General features: G+C 45.3%; 1 protein-coding gene across 2 annotated transcripts; it reads left to right on the forward strand.

Annotated features, from left to right (window-relative positions):
* Window positions 1–785: 785 nt before the first annotated feature.
* Window positions 786–24,361, forward strand: DGAT2 (diacylglycerol O-acyltransferase 2). Of its 2 annotated transcripts, XM_015643723.3 has the most exons (8): window positions 786–894; window positions 8,305–8,424; window positions 9,410–9,517; window positions 10,286–10,356; window positions 17,825–18,029; window positions 21,152–21,326; window positions 22,015–22,217; window positions 22,935–24,361. In XM_015643723.3, the coding sequence occupies exons 1-8, from the start codon at window positions 855–857 to the stop codon at window positions 23,087–23,089; spliced, it is 1,077 nt and encodes a 358-aa protein (XP_015499209.1). In that variant the 5' UTR covers window positions 786–854; the 3' UTR covers window positions 23,090–24,361. The 2 variants fall into 2 exon arrangements, with proteins under 2 accessions (XP_015499209.1, XP_033374070.1); XM_033518179.1 differs by lacking the exon at window positions 786–894 and having other exon boundaries at window positions 8,196–8,424.

Raw genomic sequence — 24,361 nt, forward strand, 5'->3', positions numbered from 1 at the left:
GCTGTGCTGATCCCACAGTGTGGGGAGCAGGGGAGGGGGGTTCTGCCCCTCTGCCCCACTCAGGTGAGACCTCACCTGCAGAGAGAGCCGCCTCCAGCCCTGGGGTCCAACACCAGAACAACACGGAGCTTTTGGGAGTGTGTCCAGAGGGGACCATGGAGATGCTCGGGGGGCTGGAGTCCCCCTGCTCTGGAGATAGGCTGGGAGAGCTGGGGGTGTTCAGCCTGGGGAAAAGAAGGCTCTGGCAAGACCTCAGAGAGCCTGCCAGTGCCTAAAGCAGATACAAGAGAGCTGGAGAGGGACTTTGGACAGGGGCTTGGAGGGACAGGACAAACGGGTATGGTTTCCCACTGCCAGACGGCAGGTTAGATGGGATATCGGGCAGAAATTCTTGGCTGTGATGGTGTGAGGCCCTTGCACAGGTTACCCAGTGCAGCAGCAGTGGCTGCCCCGTGCCTGGAAGTGTTCAAGACCAGGCTGAAGGCGGCTTAAAACAACCTAGTCTAGTGGAAGGTGATCCTGCTCACAGCAGTGGCAATGGATGACTCTTAACGTGTGTGCCAATCCAAACTGTTCTGTGATTCTATAAAACAGGCCATGAAATACCCTGTTTCATGAGGGGGCGGCCTCTGCTTGCTCTCCCCGCTCCCAAATCCCGATCCCATGCAGAAAGCAGCATCGGCCGGGCTGCAGAGCCGCGGGCGCTCCGCCGGGCCGGGCCCGCCGCTCCGCCCTCCTTTCGTCTCCTCCTCCTTCCCGGGCTATATATGGATAGGCGGCCGGAGCCTCTCCTGCCAGCCGGGTGCCCTTCTCCATCCCATGGCCCTGCTCCAGTCCTAACCACGCCTCTCAGCATGAAGACCATCATCGCTGCCTACTCCGGGGTGCTCCGAGGTACGGCGGGGGGAGGGCTGGATGCGAGTCCCGCCGGCCGGAGGGGGATGCTGCGCTGCGGAGCAGCATGCCGGTGGTTCAGGGGTTTGGGGGGCGGCGTGGGGGATAGCACAGAAACACTCAGCTTTATGATGTTCCCCCCCCCCCCTTTTTTTTTGACCGCAGGAACATTGTTCAAGGGCACTAAGGAGGGGGAAGAGCGATGTGCAATGGCGGGGAGACAGCTGTAGCTTTTCTTGGGTTGAGGATTACAGGTCTCTGCGCAGGGTTGTTGTTTGAGCGGCTCGGGCTGCGCTCCTGGGGCTGCTGGAAACGGCTCTGGGTGGTCTCGCACATTTTGCCAAGGTGCAAAGCGTAGTGAGCTTGCAAAATGTGGGCGTGGGACACTTGAGTATAAAGGAGTCTTTTCGTCATGGTAGGAAGAGAAGTGGAGTAGTTTTATAGGCACCGTGTGGCCGAGTTCAGTCTCAGCTTTATTTTCGTAGAATCATGTAGCTTGGAAAAGGCCTCTTTAGCAAGTCAAACTGCTTCATAATTCTGTCTTCCCGACACCTACATCGAGGGGAGAGGGAAAAAATGGCAATATGTTGCTATTTTTGCTGTGTTACAATGAGGAGTTGAAGATTCAGCGCTCAGCAGGAGTTTGGTGGTAACCAGTCCTGCCGAGTTTGCTTTAACAGCCCTCGGTGCTGGTGTGGTGTGTGACTGTCTCAGAGAAGTGCCATGGGTGTCGGTGGCTGACACCCATCGTGGGCAGAGCTGCTGCAGACACCGAACACTTCCCTGCACGCTGGAACATGTTGGTTAAAGGCTTTGGAGACACACTATAGGAAATCCCAAATCACAAGCTACCTTGCCTGCTTGTAAAGGAATTTCAAAGGATCTTGCAGGAATAAATTCAGCAAGTCTGAATGTTTTGCTGGGTAGACTTTTGTATCTCTTCTGCTAGGGTGCTTGTCTAGAGAAAGATCAGGATTAGCAAACAGTGAGGGCTTTTCATGAAAACTGCAATGACAGTGATTTACCCTGCGGTTTGTGGAGGGTCTTTGAGAGATTGCTATGTGTTGGGAAAGGCTTTTTACCCTCAGAAAGCAATCTGGTAATACCTCCTGGGATTAAGAGACCTGTGAAATGGCTTATTGATTAAACAAATCATTAGCAGAGCTGAAAGGACATGAGCCTGGTGTATTAACCCCTGAGGTCTTGCTTTTGCACTGTGCTGCCCCTGGGTGTTGAGCTGCTGGTGCTCATCTCAGGCAGAAGGATATTAGAGATTGATCTGAAGGATCAGTTGTGAACCGACTGAGGAGAAGACCTGCATGTGTTTCCTGTATTCGAATCTGTTTCTTAAAATAACTTTGCTTGCTTGCATGACTAACAGAGGAGAAGTTATGTTTTCAGTTGAGAGAAGTCATTTGAATTAGCAGTATCTGAACCATAAAATTGAGAGTTAACTGCAAACTAAGTGCAGAGAATAAATAATTCAGGAAACCTATAAAATATGTAGGGTTGACCTGAAACCTCAGCAGCCTCCTTGTTAGAACGGGCATGTTAATGATGGATCTAGGACACATGGATAATTCAAAATGGAGTGTAGTTTAGGGACAGTGATTGGCCTCATCTCTAGATAATTCTGATTAGTGATGGAAAGATGTCTTAACTCTCCTCAGGTCAGTTTTCCTCTGAGGAACCTGGTGGGGATGTTGCAGTAATATTTGTGCTTTTTAACTTAATGTAACTTTTTTCTGCCTGGGGAGACGGGATGTTGCCTTGGTGAGTGCAACATCCACCAACCCCTCGCCAGTGCTGTAGCCTGCCTGGGCAGGAGAGCACAGGACTGGCTTCAAAGCTGAACCCAGGTGCCTCCCAGAGGAGCTCTGACTTGTGCTGGGTTTTGAGGATAGTGATGTGGGATCCTGCAGGTCAAAACTGGCAGCAGTCATGTGGTGTAGAGGTTCATTCATGAGATCTGATGTACTGCTTGATCACTTTGGACAACTTCTCCCACTACAGAGGATGTGTAGAACAAACACACTAGCTTTCTTTTTTTTTCCTCCCTCCCTGAATGTTTTTTTCCTAGTATCATGCTTGTGCAAAGAGCTGACTTTAGGGTGGGCATCTGAATGGCTCATACTGTCCTTTAGTCTCATTGCTTTCCTGGCATCTGATTTTGTCTTGGTGCTTGTAAATTTGGCTGAATTAAGTCTGGTCCTATTTAAAAGCAAGCAGAAAAAGAAAGAGCTGCAGGCATCTGCCTCTATATTCATCCCTGTATACGTGCAGAGGAATATCCTTGGATATCAACTCAGTATTGTAAAAATCAGAGCAGATCTTGGACCAATGCCTAGGGTTTGATGATGCTCTAAAACTCCTGGTTGGGTAGGAGGGGTTGTGGTCTCCTCATCTTGACCTGCCCCGCTTTGGCCATAGGATGCCCAGGAAGTCTCTTTCTTGTGTTTGGCAGAGCAGCAAGGAGATTTCTCATCCCTCTCTCCTGAGGAAAGATGGCAGTGTGGCTGGAACATTGAAAGGTGTCCTGTGCTGAAGTGTCCTCCAGTGTTGCTTCATCAGTCAGAAGTTTGGGATAAGGAAGGTGATTTTGCTTAGCTTTACCTTGGAGTTAGTCTTACACAGCATGTGAAGTTTGCCAGAGATCAGTTCTGCTCTGGGATGGGCAGCCTGGGAGCTCCTATTTTAGGAAAACAGGATCACAGCTGGCTGTAATGAGGTGTTTTCTCTTGACGGAGTTGCTTGGGAGGTTGCTCACATGAAACTCCTCTTTCAGAGCTCTCATGTCCTCTGGACACACTGATGAGCTGTAGTAGGATGGACCATGTTCTCTTTTCTAGACCTGTTCAGTCTTGCTAACTTAAATCTAAGCTTGTTGGCTGGTCTGGGACAGTGGTGTCCTGTGGTTACATCACTTTAACCTACATACAGCTGTGAGTGTGGAGACTGAGGGATGAGTTTTGTGCTGTGAGTAAATGCAGAACTAACGAGAAGTGTCAGGACTGATTTGTTTACTGGGTCTGGAGAATCCCAGCTCCTTTCCAGAAGAGCTGATACAAATTTTATTTGCAAGTCCCTGCTAACAATATTGTTGATCTCCAGTTATAGACACACCATGGTGCAGATAATACGGGATTGAGTAGCTTCCTGGGACAGGAGCAAATTCTTCTAAAGCTGTGTACAGGGCAGGATAACTATTCTCTGCTCTGGTTACTCATTATTTTCTTAACAAATTTTTTACTCTATAGTGAATATGCTTTTACTTGGGGCACCCAAGTAAACCCAGGACAAAAGAACTTGTATTGCTCAAGGGGTTTTATAGCTGTACCAGCATGCTGTGTCTGCTCCTGCTCTTGCATGGGAGTCTGAATCCTTCTGAGTATTGGTCTGTTTATCTTATCTATCTTTCCTATGCCTCCAATTTCAGCTTCTCTCCAAATACATAGCTCAGAATGTCCATTTGCAGCTTATGTTTTGATGGATCTAACATGATCTTCCTCTAAATAACCTGTGTAAAGCAGTTTAATTCTTGGACAAGAATTAACATGCTAATTGTCTAGAAAAGGTGGCAGATAAGTTTGGCTTTAACAAGGTTTTGGTGTATTTTTAACTATATGTAACACTTGTACTACCTCTCAGTTAATTTCTTTGTCTGACTTGTATTTAAGTCCTGTCAGTTGGGTTTTTCTGGTGTCCACATGTGAAGTCCTGTTTACTTCCACTCTTGGGATCTTTGATTCTACTTCCCTGCCCAGATAAACGTTGTTTGTGTAATTTATGTGAAATAAACTGTGTTAGAAGAGCACCAGATGCTGAGTCCGTATTGCAGGAGTCAAATACTTGGCCAAACTGCTGACTCCAGGATCTTCTTGGTAGCAACTCCTGCACTTGATGTTAAACGGAATTAAATGATTAAAGTATGGTGAGCCCATCATCAGTTGCAGGATAGCTGGCTGATGTTCCTGAGTTTCCTTGGAAGGCTGCAGGTGACTGCCATCTCTGAGCAGCAGGGAGGTCTCCTGGAGAAGCTTTTTCTGTCCATTGTTACAAGGAACATCCTTGAGAGCCTTGCATGGCTGAGTGCAGGGAGTATCCCATTGGTACTCCAGAGAACGGGCTGCAGTATGAGCTGGGGTGCTCAGGATCTCATCTGGGACTAGGAAAGCTGTTGGAAAAGTATGTGTTGTGTAAATGTGGTTTGCTAAGGCTGACCCCAGCAGTCATGGAGTGGCTTGGGTTAGAAAGGATTTAATCATTATCTAGTTAAGGCTCCCCAGTCAGGTTTTCCAGCTCTGGGACAGGTACCCTGGAAAATTCTCCAGAGTCTGCGCTGTGTGACCAGCACAGGACAAGCTACTGTCTTCAGTGGTAGAAGATGGAGGTTTGGGTTTCTTCGGGATTCAGAATATTTCCTTGGGAAAAGACTGGTAAAAATGGATACAAAATATAGTTCTGTCTACTGGGCTCTTTTAAACTAGGTTATTAGGATAATCTGTTTTCTGAAAGTTACAGAGAACGCCTTGGGTTTTTAAATATGTGAAGGGTGCTTGGAGTGGGCCCACATGTGAGCCCTTAGAGGAAGTACCTTCTCTAATGGACTGAACTCAAGTGTCAGTGTTGGGTTATTCTTCTGTGGCTGAGTTCCAACTCCCCTTCCCTCCCTTTTCTGTTGAATTTTCAAAGCTCTTCTGCTGTGTCACTAGTCACTAGAACTGGCCTGGTTCTCCAAAGCATAGAGAATCTTTCAAAAAATGCCTCCCAGCTACTGAAGCTGAAATGAGACAAGGCTTGCATGGGAGATTTAATACACAGTGTCATGATATGATGAACAGGGATCTCAGGACTATCTGGAAAGGGTTATCTTGGCTCTAAAATCTGTAAATGCCTGGTTAATGAAATGGGTTCATCTGGAGTCTGCAGGTTAGGTGCAAAGGTAGACCTTGATGGACTTGCCAGGTTGATTGACCATTGCCACAGTCCTTTCCTTTGCTACTGGGCATCTTTCATTTCTTAACTGGGAATTAAATGTTAATATTCAGGCCATGGTAACTGCAGAGCTTTTTGGTGTGGAGAATCTTGTTCTCTTTGAGGGGTGTCTTTGCTTTCAGCAAATAAGTGACCCAGGACACTTGTCCAAGGGCAGGTGCTTAGAGCTGTCTGCCAAACCACTGCCTCCCCTCTGTCTGCAGCAGTTGAATGTTTCGTGTGGTTTGAAAAACAAGTTGACTTGAGCTACCCAGTACTGGTCTATTTACAGGGCTGGCAATACCTACAATTTGTTCAAACATCTAGAAAATGCTGAAGTACAAATTCTCATCTAGAGGGATCAACAGTTGTTCTCTTTGGGAAGAGGTTAGGGATTTAGCTGATCCAAGGCTGAAGTGTTGGGTTTATGAAGCTGTAGAGGTTTGGTAGAGTAAATGCAGGTGCTGAGAGAGGAAACTTAGATGGGGCTGGGCTTTTATTGTGAGTCACAAATTATCTCTAAGAGTTTTGGCTTCTTTTGAGGTGACACCACTATTGCCAAATGTTTTTTTTAAACTTGTATCTGGTAATCCTCAGTCTACATCAAGTCTGTCCACATGCAATTTGGTAAGGTTTTTGGGATAGCAAGTTCCTGGAGTTGTGGCCCTGCGGCAAGAGTTGAGCAGCCTGGTGTAGTGGAATGTATTCCTGCCCATGGCAGGGCATTGGATTGAGATGAGTTTTAAAGGTCATAAAGGGTAAAGTTTATCTGTCAACCCAAATTTGGGGATTTACTGCTAGATTTTACAGCATGGGATTTCTGAATCTGACTGCTTAGATACTCTAGTGTGGCAAATCAATGCATGGTGACAGTTTAACTCAACATACTCTGTCTCACCTCACAAACAGGAGAATTACTTGCTGGTTTCATTCTTAATACTGTACTATATTGTCTTGTAAAGAACTGCCCCCAGCTCTAGCTGCTGCTTCAACCTGGATTAGTGCTGTAGGTTTCACTTTACTGGCAGTTGTAGTGGTGTGATCTATCCCAGCCTAAAACTTGGTCTGCTTAGAGTCATTAATGCCCAATGCACTACTGGGATTGTCCATGTAACATGGACAAAGCAGAACCAAGGGTCTGAACTGGGTGGTCTGGCTCTAAATTTAGACTGCAGCCTTTGGTGTGACTCCCCCCTGAGTGTTGCCAGGGATGAGGCATCTCTGGGTAACCTGTGCCAGTGCTTCACCACCCTCATAGTATAAAACGTCTTCCTTATCTAATCTAAATTGACTCTTATTCCTATGAAACAGCTGCTTTACATATTTAAAGGATGTGCCAGTGAGAGTGTCTTTGTAGAAATGACCAAAAATCCTAGTGCCTGCTTATGCCTAGAGAAGCTATTTTCAATCATTTTCATTTGACTGAGTGTGAATACTTGCTATGCTATTCCCACTAGCAGGCTCATATCTTGTCAGCTAGAACTGAACCTATTCAGTGTAATTGCTTCTTTCATAGTCCTAATAACAGGCTAATCCTTAAATACAAAAGGAAATATGTAAATACACATGAACGTGATTTGTATTTTGGCCAGTTATTATGGTGCTTGTAAAAAAAGCAATGAAGAAAAGTGAAGGAAAACCCACTTGCAAGTGTTTCTTTCTGAAGGTTGGGCATATTGCCAAAAGCTGCAGTGGGTTGTTCTTCATATAGAAAGCAAGTGTTTTAAGCACTTGTGGTTTTTTCCCCCCACTTGAATATCTTAAGCTTCTACAAGAGTGGCTTTCAGCTCCTTCCTTCTTATTTTACTGCTTTAGGAATGCTGAGAGCTGTGGATCCTCTGGGTTGTATGTTGAAGTGTTGCTCAACCAGCCCTTGGGCTGTGCTGAGTAAGGCTGGAGCACAGAGCTTTCCTTGAACAGCACTGGGAGTTGTGCAACAGGTCTTGCCAAGGGTGGATGAGAATAGCTCAGACCACAGCCTGGTGTCTGCTTGCCTGTGGTTTGAGGCAGCTGATCTTTATCTTCCTGTGAGCTCATGGGGCTCCCTCTTATCAAACACCACTTCAAGGAGCTGGCAGTTTGAGGTGAGGGTATGTGTTAGGAGCACGTGTTAACATCCTCTGTATTTTTATGGTCAAGTGAACAGGGCCTTGCTCAGGTGGGTACTGATGGTTGCCATTAATCCCCTCTAGTCATCTGAAAAAAGTTGGATGTTGGCAGATGGCAATCCTTCCTCTTCTAGGATGCCCAAACTCTGTGGAAAATACTAGCCTTTAGCAAGCCTTGCTCTAAAAGCAAACTGCACATTCATCTGAAACCTCTTACTAAATAAGTTGGACTTGATGACTCTTCCTTCTATGATTCTATTTCAAAGGAAAAATATTGTTCTCTTTGCTCAGTGTGCAAATGTAACTTCTTTTATTTTTCTTTCTTTAGGTACAGGATCGAACATTCTTTCTGCTCTGCAGGATTTGTTCTGGCTATTGAAATCCAAAGTAGAGAAACAACTCCAAATTATCTCTGTGCTGCAATGGGTTCTCACTTTCCTTATCATGGGTAATGCCTTTTGGCCTAAAGCAAAGGGGTTTTGGCTGTAATTCTGAAAGAATTTTAATGCAAAAATGTTGACTTTTGCATAAGTGTTGATTACTGGATGTGTACTGCAGCAGTGTAGTTCCTGGGGTGTGTGGGTATTGTAAACCAGTTACACTGATATTTTCAACCATAAATGACTTTTCCTGGCTCTAGAAAGTCATAAGAGCTGTGGAAAGACTGGCTGATGTTTAGCTCATGGCTGTGTCCACTGTGCAAATGAGGCTGAAACAATTGGAAATGTCTTACTTGGCTCGCTCATGGGAATATCCACAGGGGTTTCTTAGAAGCAGCTGGTAACTGGTGCAAGTGATTGCAACAGGAATGCCTTCCTCTTGGCTTGGTGTCCTACCAGGAGGTACCTGAGATGGGCAACAAGTGTTTGTGTTAGACCAGTAAAAGGGTGAAGCCTGTTTGTCCCTGAGTGCTTGGATTTTGTAAAACATCCGGCTGTTCTGCTCCATTGGATTGTTAATAATTAAACTGGAGAATGACTGCTCTCAGCATCTGTCTCAATCTACTTTCCCAATGCAGTTTGTGCTAAAATAACAGTGTAATCTGTGGGTGGGATCCTTGGCACCCTGGTTGGGATGGCTGATGTAGAGCTGGTGTAACCTGTGGAAGATGTGTGTAGCTGTGGGGAAAAAACCCTTGGTGTGGACCAAAAAAGAAACCTTGGTGCTCATCAAGTCTGGTGAGGCAGCTGCCCCACCTGGAGGTGTGAGAAATGCCTGGAGGCACCATTAAGGTGAGGTTGAGGTTCTCCAGAGCTCTAGAGGTAGCTGCCTCAGCCCTACATTAAGGGGTTTTTAGCCAAATCCAATTTGATTTAGGATTAATGACAACAGACTGAGACTAAGATTTCAGCATATTTGTCAAAAGGCAAGGAGTGTAAATAGAGACCAAAACCTCATGCAACCTTGTTTTCTTCTTTCTTGCACCTCTCCAGGTATTGCTTGCACTTTAATCCTCATGTACATACTGTGCACAGATTGCTGGGCAATTGCTGCTCTATATTTAGCCTGGCTGGTATTTGACTGGAACACACCAAAAAAAGGTAAATATTGCAGAACACATCCTTGTTGTTAAAGCGTCCCTGTCTTGATACTTGGACAAAGAAGCATTTCCTTGTAATGCATGACTTCTCTTCTTAGTGGGACTGGCTGAATCACTGACCAAAAGCATTATTCAGTGAAGCATTTAAATGTCAGCCCTCAGCATGAGCAGTGACTGCAGGTTTCATTGATGCTGAAGGCAATATAAAATTAACATTCACTACTATCATAGGCTCTTTCTGTAGTTCAGAAAGGTCTAAAGATTCAAGACCTTGCTGTCCTCTCCACCTCTTGCAAGGTTCAGATTATGATGTGATTATTGAGATGTGGCTCCTCTATGGAGCCAGTGTTGCTTCAAATTAAGCAGAAAACTATTTAAAAAAAAACCAAACAAACAACCTGTAGAAGCCAGCTCTGGGAACCAGCAGTGGTAACAAGCTTTGGCAACTACTTTCATAGCCAGATGAGCACAGTTCTCCATTGCTTCAAGATGGCTGAAATAATCCAGGATTTTGGCCTTTCCCAAAGGTTGAATCTTAGTGTTTCTAGTTTGAATTGTAAAGTTGTCTACTGTGAATTTGCAGCCAGTCTGTAATTTGCTTGAAGTACCTTGTATTCCAGAGCGTGCACTGATTTCAGTGAATGACCCAAGTGCCCCACTTGGAGGAATCAAAGTGTTGATTCCTGCAGTGAGACAGGAAATGCTGGAGTCCTTTAGGCTTTTTGATGGACAGACATGCTTTAAAAAAATGATTCATTTTTCTCAACAGGGGGAAGAAGATCCCAGTGGGTGAGAAACTGGGCTATATGGAGGTACTTCAGGGATTATTTTCCAATAAGAGTAAGTGGAAGTTTAACTCTATACCCTGGGATTTAACTGATTTAGTGTCTTGTACTGGCTCTAGTCTGTCTGTGACACTCAACTGTAAGCAGGACATGGCTGAGTTAGCATTGTCATACCACTGCTTGTCGCAGCTGTGGTTAGAAAATCTGAAATGTTTCACCAGTGGTGGCAATGTGATTGCCAGAAGCTGCTGTTTCTAGTGGTCTTACTGGATTTCTGGAGGCAATCTGCAATCCTCATTCATCTCTCCAGTTTCTGGAAACACTGGCACAGGTTATCCAGCAAGTGGTGGCTGCCTCATCCCTTGAAGTGTCCAAAACCAGGCTGAGTGAGGCTTGGAGCAGCCTGGTCTAGTGGAAGGTGTCCCTGCCCATGGGAGGGAATTGGAAGTGGGTGATCTTTAAGGCTCCTTACAATGCACGTCACTCTGTGATGCTCTTCTGTGCTGCAGCAGTCCTATGTAGTGCCTGACCCTAACTGTTCCCCTCTCCTAAATCATAAAATCTAGCTCAGTTTCTGCCCATTTTCCAGTAACACTTCTTCTCTGGGATGTATTGGGCCAGAATATCTCGGACCCCTGTGCACCAGAAGTCTAAGCACTTCACAGGGAGCAGTGAGATTTATTTTCATGTCTATTTGCTTTGGAGAAGTGGATTTTCTAACACTTGGGAATAGCTGTAGTTCTCCAGCTTGTAACTTGCTCACCACATACTTGTATTTTTCCTGCTGGTTCAGATGTTGCAGAGAGAGGACAGGGCTGCCAGACTGCTCTGGGACCGCAGAATTAGCTGGATGACTTGGAAGGGAGCAGGGGTCAAATTCGGCTAGGAGGGAACTTGATCCTCTTTGGAAGGGCACACAGCTGAAAGGACTATTATGTAAGATTGCTGGCAAGTTTTATTCAGCTTGAGTGTGAGGGAGGGACCTTGATATGGCTTTTGAGCTACCTATCCCCAAGATAGTCCAGCCTCAGAAAGGAACAGCGAATCTAATTCCATCAGAATGCCAAAGCAGCTTAGACTGGATTCTTCCTTTGCAAAGTGACTTGAACTCTCAGGGTGCCTGAACGTGCTGCTGGTAAATAAGCCTTTTGCTGTACTCTTGGAAACATAGAACCATTTAGGTTGGAAAAGACCTTTAAGAGCAAATCTGACCATTAACCCAGCACTGCCAAGTTCACCATGAAACTTGCTGTTGTTAACAGGTAATTCTTGGCAAGTATAAGCATACATGGAAAAATTCACTATGCCTGCACAGGCTGGAAGTCAGTCTGGATCTCGTGGCTGACAGAGAACTGAGCAGGATCTGCTGTTGAAGATGTGTCTCAGATGTGTTCTGTTACAGTACCAAGTCCTCAGTGCTGCACTAAACACTGCTGCCTTGGATATTGCTGTATAATATTGCATACTCTGTTATGCTGGGGACTTCATTCCAAAGGATCACCTGTAGTGCTGGCTCTGCTGTTCCATCATTCTTTTGATGACACATTTATCCTTGTCTTCATGGAAATACGCTCTGTAGAAGCCCTGCAGGTCAGATTCACTGTGGATATTAAAAGTTTGTCAAAGAGCTGGGCTATTTAATTAGGTTTAGAGATGAGATGGGGTAGATAAACTAAACTTTGCAGCAGTTTTTAAATAAACACTTGCTAGTTCACATAGCCCATTTATGAGAGCTCCTTATGGGTGTAATTCCTTTACCACTAAAGGGGGAGTAGTTGTGCAAGGTTTATGGAGTCCACTGGTAATTCACATGCAAAGGGCAGAACAGGAGGGCTGACAGCTCAGAGATGAATCCTGCTTGTTACATATTTTGGGGAACAGACAGCTGGCTGCAGGGTTGGTAAAAGCTGCTACAGGCATCTTAGGATAGAGAGGTGCTAGAAGTGTTTTTTTACAGTTACAGGACCGATGCATTAACAATGCATCAGCATGAAGAATAAATAATATCTCTGGATATTAGGAATGGTACCAAGAACCAGAATGCCTTGGGCCTGCTAAGAGCATGGGAACAGTTACCTGTTCTTGGCCGAGAGAGACAGGTTTACAGAGGATCACTTGTTTAAATGTTCTCTCTGCAAAAATCCCTTTTACTGGATCCTGATCTCTGTAATGGCTCAGTAGGGCTTGGTTTGTGTCCCAGGCTTATGGTTTGTCAGGGCAGTCCTCTGCTGCATCTCATCCTGTGCTGTGTGTCAGCTGAGCACTGCAAGGACAGATTACACCAGTGACAGTCACACTGGTGGTACTTGTAATGCTGAACTTGGTTCCAGCAAAGTCTGCATATAGAGCTGTGGTAGCTGCATTCATACCTGCACAGGTACCAGCTGTGTTGGGCTGTCAGCTCAGATTTAATTAACAGAATCATGGTACAGTTGGAAGGGACCTTAAAGCTCATTTCATTCTACCCCTCTGCCATGGTCAGGGACACTTTCTATTAGACCAGGTTGCTCCAAGCCCTTTTTAGCCTGACCTCGGACACTTACAGGGATGGGGCAGCTACAGCTTCTTTGGGCAACCTGTGCCAGGGCCTCACCATCCTCACAGGGAAGAATTTCTTCCTATTTGTCTTGCTGTATTAGAGCAGCTGCATGAGAATCAAGCTCTGCTCCAATGTTTATGCTGATCAGGCTGGTCTTACTGGAGTCAGCAGTGCCTCCCAGCCTGAAACACCAGGACTATTGTACCCATACCTGAGATATGAGGTCATGTTTTGTAATTCCAGGTGGATTTGGAAAGCAGCCTGAATCTGGTCAGTTGCTCACCATGAGCAGTCGCTGACCACGTTCTCTGGGACTTCATGCAGCTGCTCTGACAGTAATAAGCTATTTTAGGACACTAGAAACTTGTCTGCTGGTTAATGGCTGGCCTTGTAAATAGTGCTTTAAGCTAAGCAGCTCATGAAGTGGCTGAGGAATGTCCCAGTGAACTGAGTCCTGGACCTGAAGTGGCAGGTGAAGCCCAAGCCCTTGCCAGGTGTATGCATGGGGCTGGACTGGAGCAGACATCACCTGCATACACCATCTCCATCTCATGGTGTTGCTCCCAGCAGCCTCCTGGCATATACTGCTGATCTGATGATGTCATGCTGCGAGTGCCATGATCTAAAGGTTTTGTTTAGGTAAAGAAGCTGTCACTGAGCATGTGAACATCTCCATGTGCAACAGGACTCCAGGTAGCCAGAGTTTCGGACCTTTGGCTCACCTTTGTCAGACTGTGAGCGCTTCAGGTGTGTGCAGGGAGACCCGCTCACTGCATCTGGCCAGAGCAGGAATTGCTGCCAAGTGTCATTTTTGGTTTTTGTTTTTTTTTCCTTCTCAATATGTCTTGTGTTCTGTGTCTTGGCTAGCTTCCTGGCAAAGCTCCTCCTTAACTGTTGTACATGAGCTACAGAATGGAAATAGAAGGGTTTGATTGCTATGTCCTAACCTAGTGTAGTGGAAGGCATTCCAGCCCGTGACAGGGGGTTAGAACAAGCTGTGCTTTAATGTCCCTTCCAAACTAAGCCATTCTGTGAATTTGTGACATATATAATACTGTGAGCCTGGCAGGGGAGCTTCAGGTCTTGGCTTGCACTGCTGGGAAGGTAAGATAATTTCTTCCGTAGTGTTGCTGGGTGTGATGCGGCTAAGTGCAGTTCTTGGGTTGTTTTGCAAGTTTACATGCTCATGAGATCTGCTGCTTGCATCCTGTAGGATGAGCTCTGGTTTTCTGCTCTCTGCATGCTTCCATAGGCAGTGCTGCTCAGCTCCCACACAAAAAACTGATTATTTTCCTGCTCTTTGGCTCCTGGTGCTGAGCAGCAGTGGTTCTGCAGTCCCCTTTCTCCACTACTGAATGTACCGCTGTTCCTAAAAATAAAATTGGCAATATGGTTCTTTAGCTGTATCTGGCACACAAATATTAACACTGATTTTCTTTACACTATTGGATTGGCTTACTGCTTCTATAGGCTGGCTTAGTTCTGTGTAAAGAAATCTGTTATTATTAGACAGGTGGATGGACTTTGCTCTCAGAGAAACAGGTTTGGTTTCTAGCAGCAACTGGAAAGGGTGTGTTAGTGCAGTGGGGTGAAGGTTCAGCTTCACTCCCAGTACTGATTGTCCAGCTGAGATGCAGCAGGACAATGTGCTGACTCTGCCTCATTATAGGAGCGCCAAGGCCCTAAAGAGCTGTGTGGGACTGGAGAAGCCCTTGAAGGCAGAAGGAAAAACCAGTTGGAGGTTCAGAACAGAGTTGCAATAGTGCTGTTCAGTGACAGCTACAGCAGTTCCTTGGGGCAACCTGCTAACACTGTTTGCTTCTCAAGGGGAGGGGTTCAAACAATCAGCAGATGACCAGCCTCCTGAAGAGAGACATGGAATCAGAGGATGGTTTAGGCTGGAAGGGACCTTTAAATGTGTTCTAATTCCAAAGCCCCATCTTGTGCACTTTACTGTCTTCACTCTTGCTTGAGTCTAGAAATACATGATCTATAGTACTTCAAAAATTCCTGCTTCTAAATTAAATTTAGGGAGAGATGAAGGTGTTGGCAGGTCAGACCCTCCCAGGGCTGAGTTTGTGCTTTAGCAGATTCAAGACCTCCACTTGCAGAGAAGTGCCCAACCCTGTCTGATGTCTGTTGGTCTTAGGTTCCCTGGCTTGACTTGGGTGGAAGAACACATAGAATCCCTAAGGTTGGAAAGGACCTTGAAGATTGAGTCCAACTATTCCAGTGCCTTTTGGGTAATTTTTCCCTAATACCTAATCTAAACCTCCCTTGGTGCTACTTGAGGCTGTGTCCTCTTGTCCTATCACTTCTTACCTGGGAGAATAGACTGACCCTCACCTGCAACCTCTGTGTTTACCTTCTGTGAGCCCCTGTGTTGTGGCACAGGTGTAAGGGCAGTGGCAGCCTGCACAGGACAAACATATGTATGAATGCCAGGCTAAATCTCAGCCCTTCTCTCTTGCTGTTGGTGAGTTGGATCCCTGCACACCTCTTGCCCAGCTCCTGCAGTGCTGTGGATGATTGATTGTCATGGGTATTGCCAACTCTATGGCTCTGTAACAGGAGCTCTTGGAAAGCAACCACAGCAATAAGGCTGCAGCTTGGCTGAGGCTCCTATGAGGTATCCAAGCAATGGGCTCCACTGGGATCTGGGTGTTCTTGCATGTGGTGGAGGAGCTGGAGCAGGAGAACAGCATGTCTTTCATATGTGTGTCTCTGCCAAGCTCAACATGCAGGTGTCTCGTGGTCCAGAATGACGAGGACAAATGCTCTTTCAGATGTCTTTCCTATAAAAGGAGCTGTGCTTGGTGCAGGTGAGGGGTGAGGCTTGGAAATCACCACCTTGCTCTGGCAGGAGCTTTAAGGAGTGTCTGCTGCTTGTCCAGCCTAGCCATGTGTCTGTACCTACCAGGCCTGGAATCAAAAAGTCAAAATATTGTCTAGGTTGGAAAAGTCCCCTAAGATCATCAAGTCCAACCATTCTGCCAGAAGTGCCAAGGCCACCACTAAACCCGGTGCCACATCCACAAAATTTTTAACTCACCCCAGGGATGGGGAGTCTACCACTGCCCTGTTTTAGAAGTCTCTATACAGCTAAGCAAGAATTGATAGATGGAGGGGTTATTTACCATATCACTGCTTTTTTTCCTGAAGATTGGTTTTTGGTCTTTAGTCTGTGGTTGCTGTTTCTTGTAACTGATCAAGGGGACAGCCCTTCTACCCTGCAAAGTGAAAGCAAATTATCTACTAATTGGGAAAGAAGGGAAAGGGGATGAAAGGATGACTTGGTGTGATCTAGGCAATGGGGCCCTGAAGAGCTGTTGCAACCACAAGCCTCTGTGCCCTCTTCCTGGAGCTCTACATGACCTCACAGCCAGAGGAAATTCTGAAGAGGGCCAGTCAACTTGCAGGACCTGCTGCTGCATCATGCCTATATCACAGACACTGTTTTGAATAGCACAGGAGCTGTAGCTTCATCTGGGGTCAAGGCTGAGAATGGGAGGAGGAAATCAAGTTTCTGGGCATGCTGCTTTAGTGTGTCACAATGGTACTTCAGTTCCCTGTAGCACGATCCAACAGAATGAACTTGCATAGTGCCAAAACACTTCTTGTCCAAGGCAGCAGGGTGAGTAATGCTGGTGTGACATCTTGAAAAATCTGTGGGATTATTTTTTTTCCTATGGGAACTGATGCAGAGTGGCCTTTGCATGTACAGTTTGAGGGATGGGGTGTCAAAGCTTCAGCTTGTAGGTCTGAGAGCTGCTGGGATGTTGCAGCTGGCAAAAAGTGGCACTGTTGCAGCCTAAAAAAAGATGTTTAGATTAGATATTAGGAAGAGATTATTGACTCTTAAGGTAGTGAGATCCTGGCACAGGTTTCCCACAGAAGCTGTGTCTCTGGAAGTGTTCAGGGCCAGGATGGACAGGGCTTTAGAGCATCTTGGTCTAGAGGAAGGTATCTCTGTCCATGGCAGAGGTTTGGAACTGGATGATCCATAAGGTCTCTTCCAACATCAATTATTCTAACATACAGAAAAAAATTAAATTTGATCTCTATTTTTGTAGGATGGTGCAGCAGCCCTGCTGTGTTTTGTGCTGTGTACTTGCTCAGACTGCATGTGTACTGCCTGGGGAAGATGCTCTGACACATGGGGTGATGCTGCTACCTATAGCATCAAAAAATCCTGGCAGTAGTGGTGCCAGAGAATGGGTTGTTCCATGCTATCTAAGACAGCTGTGGAGAGTCCATGCTGAGCAAGCAGAGGAGTAAGTGGTTAGGAATGTTGCGGAGCCTGAGAACAATATGATCACAGCTCTAGAGCATTCCCTGAAGGAATCAGAGATGGGTTGAGGTGTCTTGTTGACCCTTTGGCATATAGGCCAGGGCAGAACCTCTTAAAAGGAGGGATAGTTTCCAGTGGTTACCACCCTTCTGCACATTTTCCCACTTGGAGGGTGGCCAACAGACCCATTAACTGGTTGGCTCTTTTTTTCAGGCATTAAGTGAACTTGCTTCTGCTATGAGACAGTGATGTTTATGTTCCTTCCCCCTCATACTGGGATGTGAGCCACTAATGTGCTGAGAGAGGGCCTGGAAGGAGGTGTAGCTGTGGCTACAGGACTGAAGATCTTGATTGGTTTGGGCAAGAGGTGTGTAAGAATTCCTTAGGAAGGAGTAGAAACGCAAAAGGCCCAGGCTGCAGGAACCCATGCCCTATTCCTTGGCTGGCAGGCTTCTTGTGTCTGAGATCAGCCTGTTTATCCTGCTCCCTCTGCTTGGGAAACTGAAGTCTAAATGGCTGCTCCTACCAGAGCCTCTGAAATCCAGGAGAGCTCATACATGAGTTCTTAGGCTGTTTTCCCTGGTGGGAAGAGAGACAAAACCTGGGGGATGTGACTTTTTTTACTTCTCCCATTTTTATTTACAACCTGAAAATATCCATCTTCAATTGAGTTGTTTTTTTTTTCTTTCCTAGCTGGTTAAAACCCATAATCTGCTGACCACCAGGAATTACATTTTTGGGTACCATCCACATGGCATCATGGGCTTGGGTGCCTTTTGCAACTTCAGCACAGAGGCCACGGGTGTCAGCCAGAAATTTCCTGGGATCCGACCGTACCTTGCTACCCTGGCTGGGAACTTCAGGATGCCCATATTGAGGGACTACTTAATGTCTGGTGGTAAGCACAATTACACCGTGCCATTTCTGCTCTTGCTCTTGGCTCTAAGCTGTCTTCACCTCTCAAGTGGAAAACTGTAACCTTTTGTAACCTGCAAGTTCACCTAACCACTTCATGCTTGTAGCATCACCCAAACATTGATTTCACGTAGCTGTCAAGAGGAAACTGTGAATAAACGTGAGAAATCCTGTCTAGTGTGAGGTGTCCCTGTCTCTGGCAAAGGGTTGGAACTGGGTGATGTTTAAGGTCTCTTCCAACCCAAACCATTCTGTGATTCTGTAAATATAACTAGTTTGGGCTGCAGGAAATTCTACTCCTCTGTGTTCCTTCATAACTCTGGGATACTCTTGTCCAAAAGCATAGTAAAGATATATGACAACCGTAGTTGTGGAAGGTGGAGATATGGAACCAAGCTTTTCCTAGTTATTGTGAGAAGGTACAGGAAGAAGTTGCACTGACTGAGAATACTGAGTAACCATGGCCAGCTCAGCTCCTGGGCTCACTACCACATAAGTTGTCACACATGTGTGTTTCATGGTGGTGGTGGATGCTGTCTCCACCCAACTGCACTGCTGGGTGCCTGCCAGGTGTAAAGAGTCTGGGGTATTGCATGATTCCAGCTGTTCAGAGAGCCCCTTCCCTGAATGTGTTCCTGTAGATGGATCACATGGATTATGCAGTGATCTAAATGTGCTGAATTACATTAATAGGTCTGTTTTAATGGAGTCCAGGATTTTAATGTGGACTCTTTCAAGTTATGACCGGGCAGAGGAAGCAGTGCTTAAAATACCAATAAAGTGTTCTTGTATGGCCCGAGCTTCCTTTTTGGAGTGAGGACACCTGTGAATTAGATAGAGGTGAGGGAGTAATACTTCAAGACTGTGAATTGAGCAATCCAGTAACCTGTTTGCTGTTTCTGGAACTGATTCATCAATAAATAAAACAGATACCTTTATAAGTGCCATGGCTGGAAAGACAGTAGGAGTAGCTGTACCTGACTGATTTCTTAGAATTGACTATTTCTGAGATTGCTGTCTTAATTGAGGGAGAGAAATACTGGATCTGGTGCAGAAAAGGTGTTTGTCCCTATTTAGAAAGAGCAGTATCTCAAGCTGGTTTTTTATCTTCATGTACTGATGCTAGTTGCTGTGTGAAGTCCATAATTTGGGAATTCATGGGACAGTGGCATATGAGAAGTTGGGATCTGCTTTCCAGTCTGTTATAGCTGTAAATTTAGTTGTGTTTCTTAAGTTTCCATGAAGCCTTTTTATATTTTAAAAAAGCATTTTCAGTCTGTTCAGTATGACTGGCTGACAAGTCTTGTGGCCAGCCAGAGCTTTCTCCTTTTTGGAAGGAATGTTGGGAGTAGTCATTAGCAACATCCTTACTGGCTTGGCTATCCCTGAACACTGTGGTTAAACCAGAGGAAACTTGTGCTTCCTCTGTTCCTAGCATCTAAGCAAGACTACAGGTGTGATGAAGTTAACCTTCTGAAAGCCATAATTTGTCTTCACTTTCCTATACTAGAACTTAAGGGTGCTGTTACAAAGGCCTTAACATCACTTGGAAAGTGCTGATAATACCATCTTTTTTTTTTTTTCTTTTGGCCAACCCCTTTTCGGTTGGATTTTTAACAAATCCTAACACTGTGCTAATAAACAGTTGGTTTACAACTCATACAAATTCTTAATTTTACAGCCTGCTAGAGGTTAAGGTACAACAGGGATCCTGTAAAGCATGAGGGGATGACCAGAAAACCCTATATACTGTGTGAATGGGTTAAAGAGCAGAATTTATCTCTTGCCACTTGTCTCCATGTCTCATTGCACTTTCTGAAGGAACTATTTGGTGCTGTGAGCAGCAGTAGTCTCCTGCTAACAAGTGTGGAAAAGTTGAACATAAATCTGTTGCCAGGCCCATGTAGCCAGTATGAGCCTTGGTGTGGAGAATGGGAGAAAGCTGGAGCAGTGAGTATAGCCTGAGCCTTTCAGAGGAAAAAGTCAGAGAAATGTAGCTGTGCTGAAAGACACTAATTCATCTTCAATTCCAGCTGATCTGTCTCAAGAGTGGTCTGCTCTGTTCTTACCTGGAGCTGGGATAGGTGATGACCCTGATGCCCAGATAGACCTCAAGGCTGGCAGACTTGTCCAGCCTAAGTCCCCAGGACCTGTCCATCATTTAGTTCTTGGCTCAAGCAATCAATACCATGCGATGTGCAAAATTAGCTTCTAAGATTAAATAGTGTAATAGGGCAATGACCTGAAGTACTCAGATGAGATGTGTTGTGTGATGGGAATGTAAGTGATGGCATCCCACTTCTCCTTGGCTTGTTCTGGCCAAAGACTTGAGGCAGGAGCAAGCTTGGACACCAACTGTAGAATAAAAGTAAGTGTACAAAGAGCAGGCAATCCATTTTCTTCACATTTTTAAAGCAATAGAGAGGAAATTAAAGGTGCTGTCTTTGGGTTTTCATTTTCCTGGAGGGGGGACTGGTGCTTTAGGACAGATTACTTACTAAAGGTGAAGAGAGGTCCTGCTCTTTCCAGTGTGGAATAGCAGGAAAGACCTTCACAGACACTTTCCTCAGAATACGGTCTTAGGTAAACACTCTGTCCCATACATTGCAAGAGCTTCATATCACAGATCTGTCTTAAAGGTTTGTCCATTTATTCTTTTTATATCACTAAAAAATTCTCCCATGTATATTCCACTATCTAGTTTTGCTGAGGAATTGGTCAAAATCAGACTCTCATCCATCAAAATAAAAACTGCTTTCTTCCTCACTAAAGGTAAACCAAATCCTTCTGTAAAGTTTACATGGAGGAAGAATGCCTTTGATACCACTAGGTATAGAAAATCGTTGCTGAAGTCTTTTGATAAAGGAAAATTTTTGAGAGCTGATGTTTGTGGAGTTTGACCAAGTCTAGTGCTGCCAGGCCTATGAACTGCTTATTCAGTTGAGGAACAGGTTGCCTGCTAATACCACTCTATCTGATCACAGAGAGGTTGGGACAACTCAACTTGCAGTTGAGGTATAAACTTTGTGCTGTGAGTATGAGAAGATCCTGAAGTCACCAGCCCATCTCATAGCATGACCCTTGTGTCTGTCTTCCTTAATCCAGGTATATGTCCTGTGAACCGTGACAGCATAGACTACATCTTGTCCGAGAATGGCAGTGGCAATGCCATCATTATTGTGGTTGGAGGAGCAGCAGAGTCCCTGAACTGCACCCCAGGGAAGAATTCTGTGACACTGAAGAACCGGAAAGGATTTGTGAAACTGGCTCTACGGCATGGGTAAGGGGCAAGCTCAGTGCTGCACAGTACTGCTACCTTGTGGAAGGTGCTTTTATTTGAACAGCTTGATCAGGTGAAGATGTCCCTGCTTAATGTAAGGTGATAGGAATAGATGGCCTTTAAAGGTCCCCTTCAGCCCAAACTATTCTGTGATTGTTCCCTGAAGTAGCTGATACCTTGGAGGAATTCTCCTTTCTGCAGTTGTGAAACTTGTGCATTTGTGTTGTGCAGATGTTTGCCCAGAGCATCAGACATGAGTGTCCTTTGGCTTCTGCCCCTGAGCAAGGTAGGGGCAGAGGGATCCCTGGGACAGCGGGAGGCTTCCAGGGCAAGGAGAGGCAGTGTCAGTATGGGGTGATGACCTGTGTAGTCCCCCTGATCCCCATGTGTCTGAAAGGAGATGGCCATCAAAAATAGGAGTTGAGTATATATGGAAGCATGGCCACTGCCTGACTGAGCAATGTTCCACAGGACCATTGTCAGTACAATTCTCTTGTATGCCTTCAAAGTATATCTATTATGTCATGCCAAGTCTGGCTGGCTTATGTCAGTACCTTGTGGTGCAATAAAAGTTCTGGGCAATGGTACAAGCAACTATGCAGTCTGGCAGAATACACAGCAGCAAGTGTGGGGCTGTCATATGAACTGTAGTCCAGGGGTGGGGTCCTGAATCTTTCTGTCTTTCCAGAGCGGACTTGGTTCCTGTCTACTCCTTTGGGGAGAATGAAGTATACAAGCAGGTGATCTTTGAAGAGGGTTCCTGGGGAAGATGGGTTCAGAAGAAGTTCCAGAAGCACATTGGCTTTGCTCCATGCATCTTTCATGGCCGTGGCCTCTTCTCCTCCAACACCTGGGGGCTAATACCTTACTCCAAGCCCATCACTACTGTTGGTAAGGTTTTGGTATAAACGTGCTGTGTGCCTCTCTAGGTAGCAGAATACTTGAGTCTATGCTGAGAATATGCTGAGTCTAAACTGAGAACAAGCTAGAAGTGTTTCCAGAGGTTACAAGCCCTCATTGAATGTTCTGCTTCCAGGCAGTTTTGCAAGAGAGCTCTTTTTTTGGGGAAAAGGCTGTAGCTCTACTTTCTTTGTCTTTGGATAACTAAAGTCAGAAGCAACCTGACCCCCATGCTCCAGAGGGATGCATGTCTGACAGTTGAATATTAAAGCCAACCCTGAAACTTGCATTTGAGTCTTCTAACCCAAAGCAGTGAGGCTTTGAGGGAAGGAGAAAAAGGTCAGCTTTGCTTTTGTGATGTGTACAGGGGTATACATCAAGAACTGACTCTTGGCTGCTGTTAACTGAGGAGGGATTTATCAGTCTGCTGTAAACAGAAGGGTGACTTCCCAGCCACCTTAAATAGTAGAGGCATTTGTGTAGCTGAAGCAAATCTGTTATTGCTGCAGGTGGGATGTGTGTCCTTGTGGGAAACTTGTGCTTCAGAGCCTGGTAAAACTGGGAGGAATCAGACAAACCTCTGCTATAATGGCAGACTGTGTTGTGCCAGAATGGATGTGCTGAACTACTATAGCTTTGTCCATAGAAGACAAATATCCAGGTTGTAGGAGCATTTAAGCTAACGTGGATATGTCCCTTTTTTGTCAGTTGGAGAGCCCATCACCATCCCCAAAATCGATAATCCATCCCAGAAGGATGTGGACTTCTACCATAGCATGTATGTGGACTCCCTGATCAAGCTCTTTGACAAATACAAGAGCAGATTTGGCCTGCCGGAGACTGAAGTCTTGGAAGTCAACTGAAGGCACTGGCTCCACAGCACCTCCTTCTTTCAGAACCAACACATCTTTTCCAGGAGTCCAAGTTGTCATTGTGTACTTGAAAGCATGTGTGGGTGTATGTATCCTTCAAAGCAAGTGTTTGAAGTATTGCTAGACCACTCTAAAAAATAATAAAGAAAGGCTTTGCTTTAGAGAAATCCCATTACAAACATCTTTTAAAACAAAAAAAAAACCCCACAACTCTGCACTGCTGTGAGGATTTAGATGACTTAAATTATTGCCTTTGTAATCTGCTATATAATGCTCTTGGACCACCAGCAATGGATTAGAAAAAATTCTACAGCTACTGTACCCACTAGCACAAATGATTCTGGGAGAATAGAATCCATGTGGTTTTCAATCTAAAAAGGAGCAGGTTGATTTGAGCAGCATGGCAGTTTTACAAGTGTGTTGCACAAGACCCCTGTTGGGACATGCTTATGTAGTGCAAGGGTATTTCTGCTTTGGGAAAACCCTTTCTGGAAGTACAGTTGGGCTGCCAACCCCCCTGGTGTGGCATCTGTGCTGGATGGTGCAGGAAGCCAAGTGGAAAGAGTCAGGTGAACCTTGATCCATAGTGTAGTGAATGCTTTTGTGGCTGTAAATTCACCACTGTATTTGAAGTGTCAGTTTAGAAGCAGATGTGTCCCAGGTGCTGCTTGTACAGAGGCTTGTAGCTGGAAACATGGGACTTCTTCACAGCCACAAAACTCCAAGGATAAGCTCCAGGAGCAGTGGATGGTGCAGTTGTGTAGCCCTGGTGTTGCAGAACTTTGGGGTAGCCCATAGGGAAAAAATGCAGTTGGACTGTTGATGCAAGTGCTTTGGATGCCCAAAGTATTTGGGGAATCTAGAAGTTACTTCTGGCCTGGAGCTGGCTTCTAATTACTCCATCCAGTGAATGTAAAGGAGTAGCCTTTGCACATAGAATCTAAAGTGAGCTACTTTTAAAAGTATTTATAAAATGTTTACGTGGATATTAACACGCTTGTAGTGAGATTTCTTGAGAGTACAATTGATGTATAAACCTGAAACACTGCACTACTTGCATGTCTGACCTGCCTTTTCAACCATTCAATTGAGTGTATCTTGAGCTCTAAAATGTGCCTTTCTTCCATGCAAGAGGATGGTATTTCACATCTCTGGAATCTTGCCTCTAAAGACAAATGTTCATCTGTCATATTTGATAGATTATTGTATTACAGAGTATCAATTTTTGTACAAATTTCTAGAAATAAACTTGGGCAAAAATAG

Source organism: Parus major, chromosome 1, assembly GCF_001522545.3.
Source record: "Parus major isolate Abel chromosome 1, Parus_major1.1, whole genome shotgun sequence".
Classification (NCBI taxonomy): Eukaryota; Metazoa; Chordata; class Aves; order Passeriformes; family Paridae; genus Parus; species Parus major.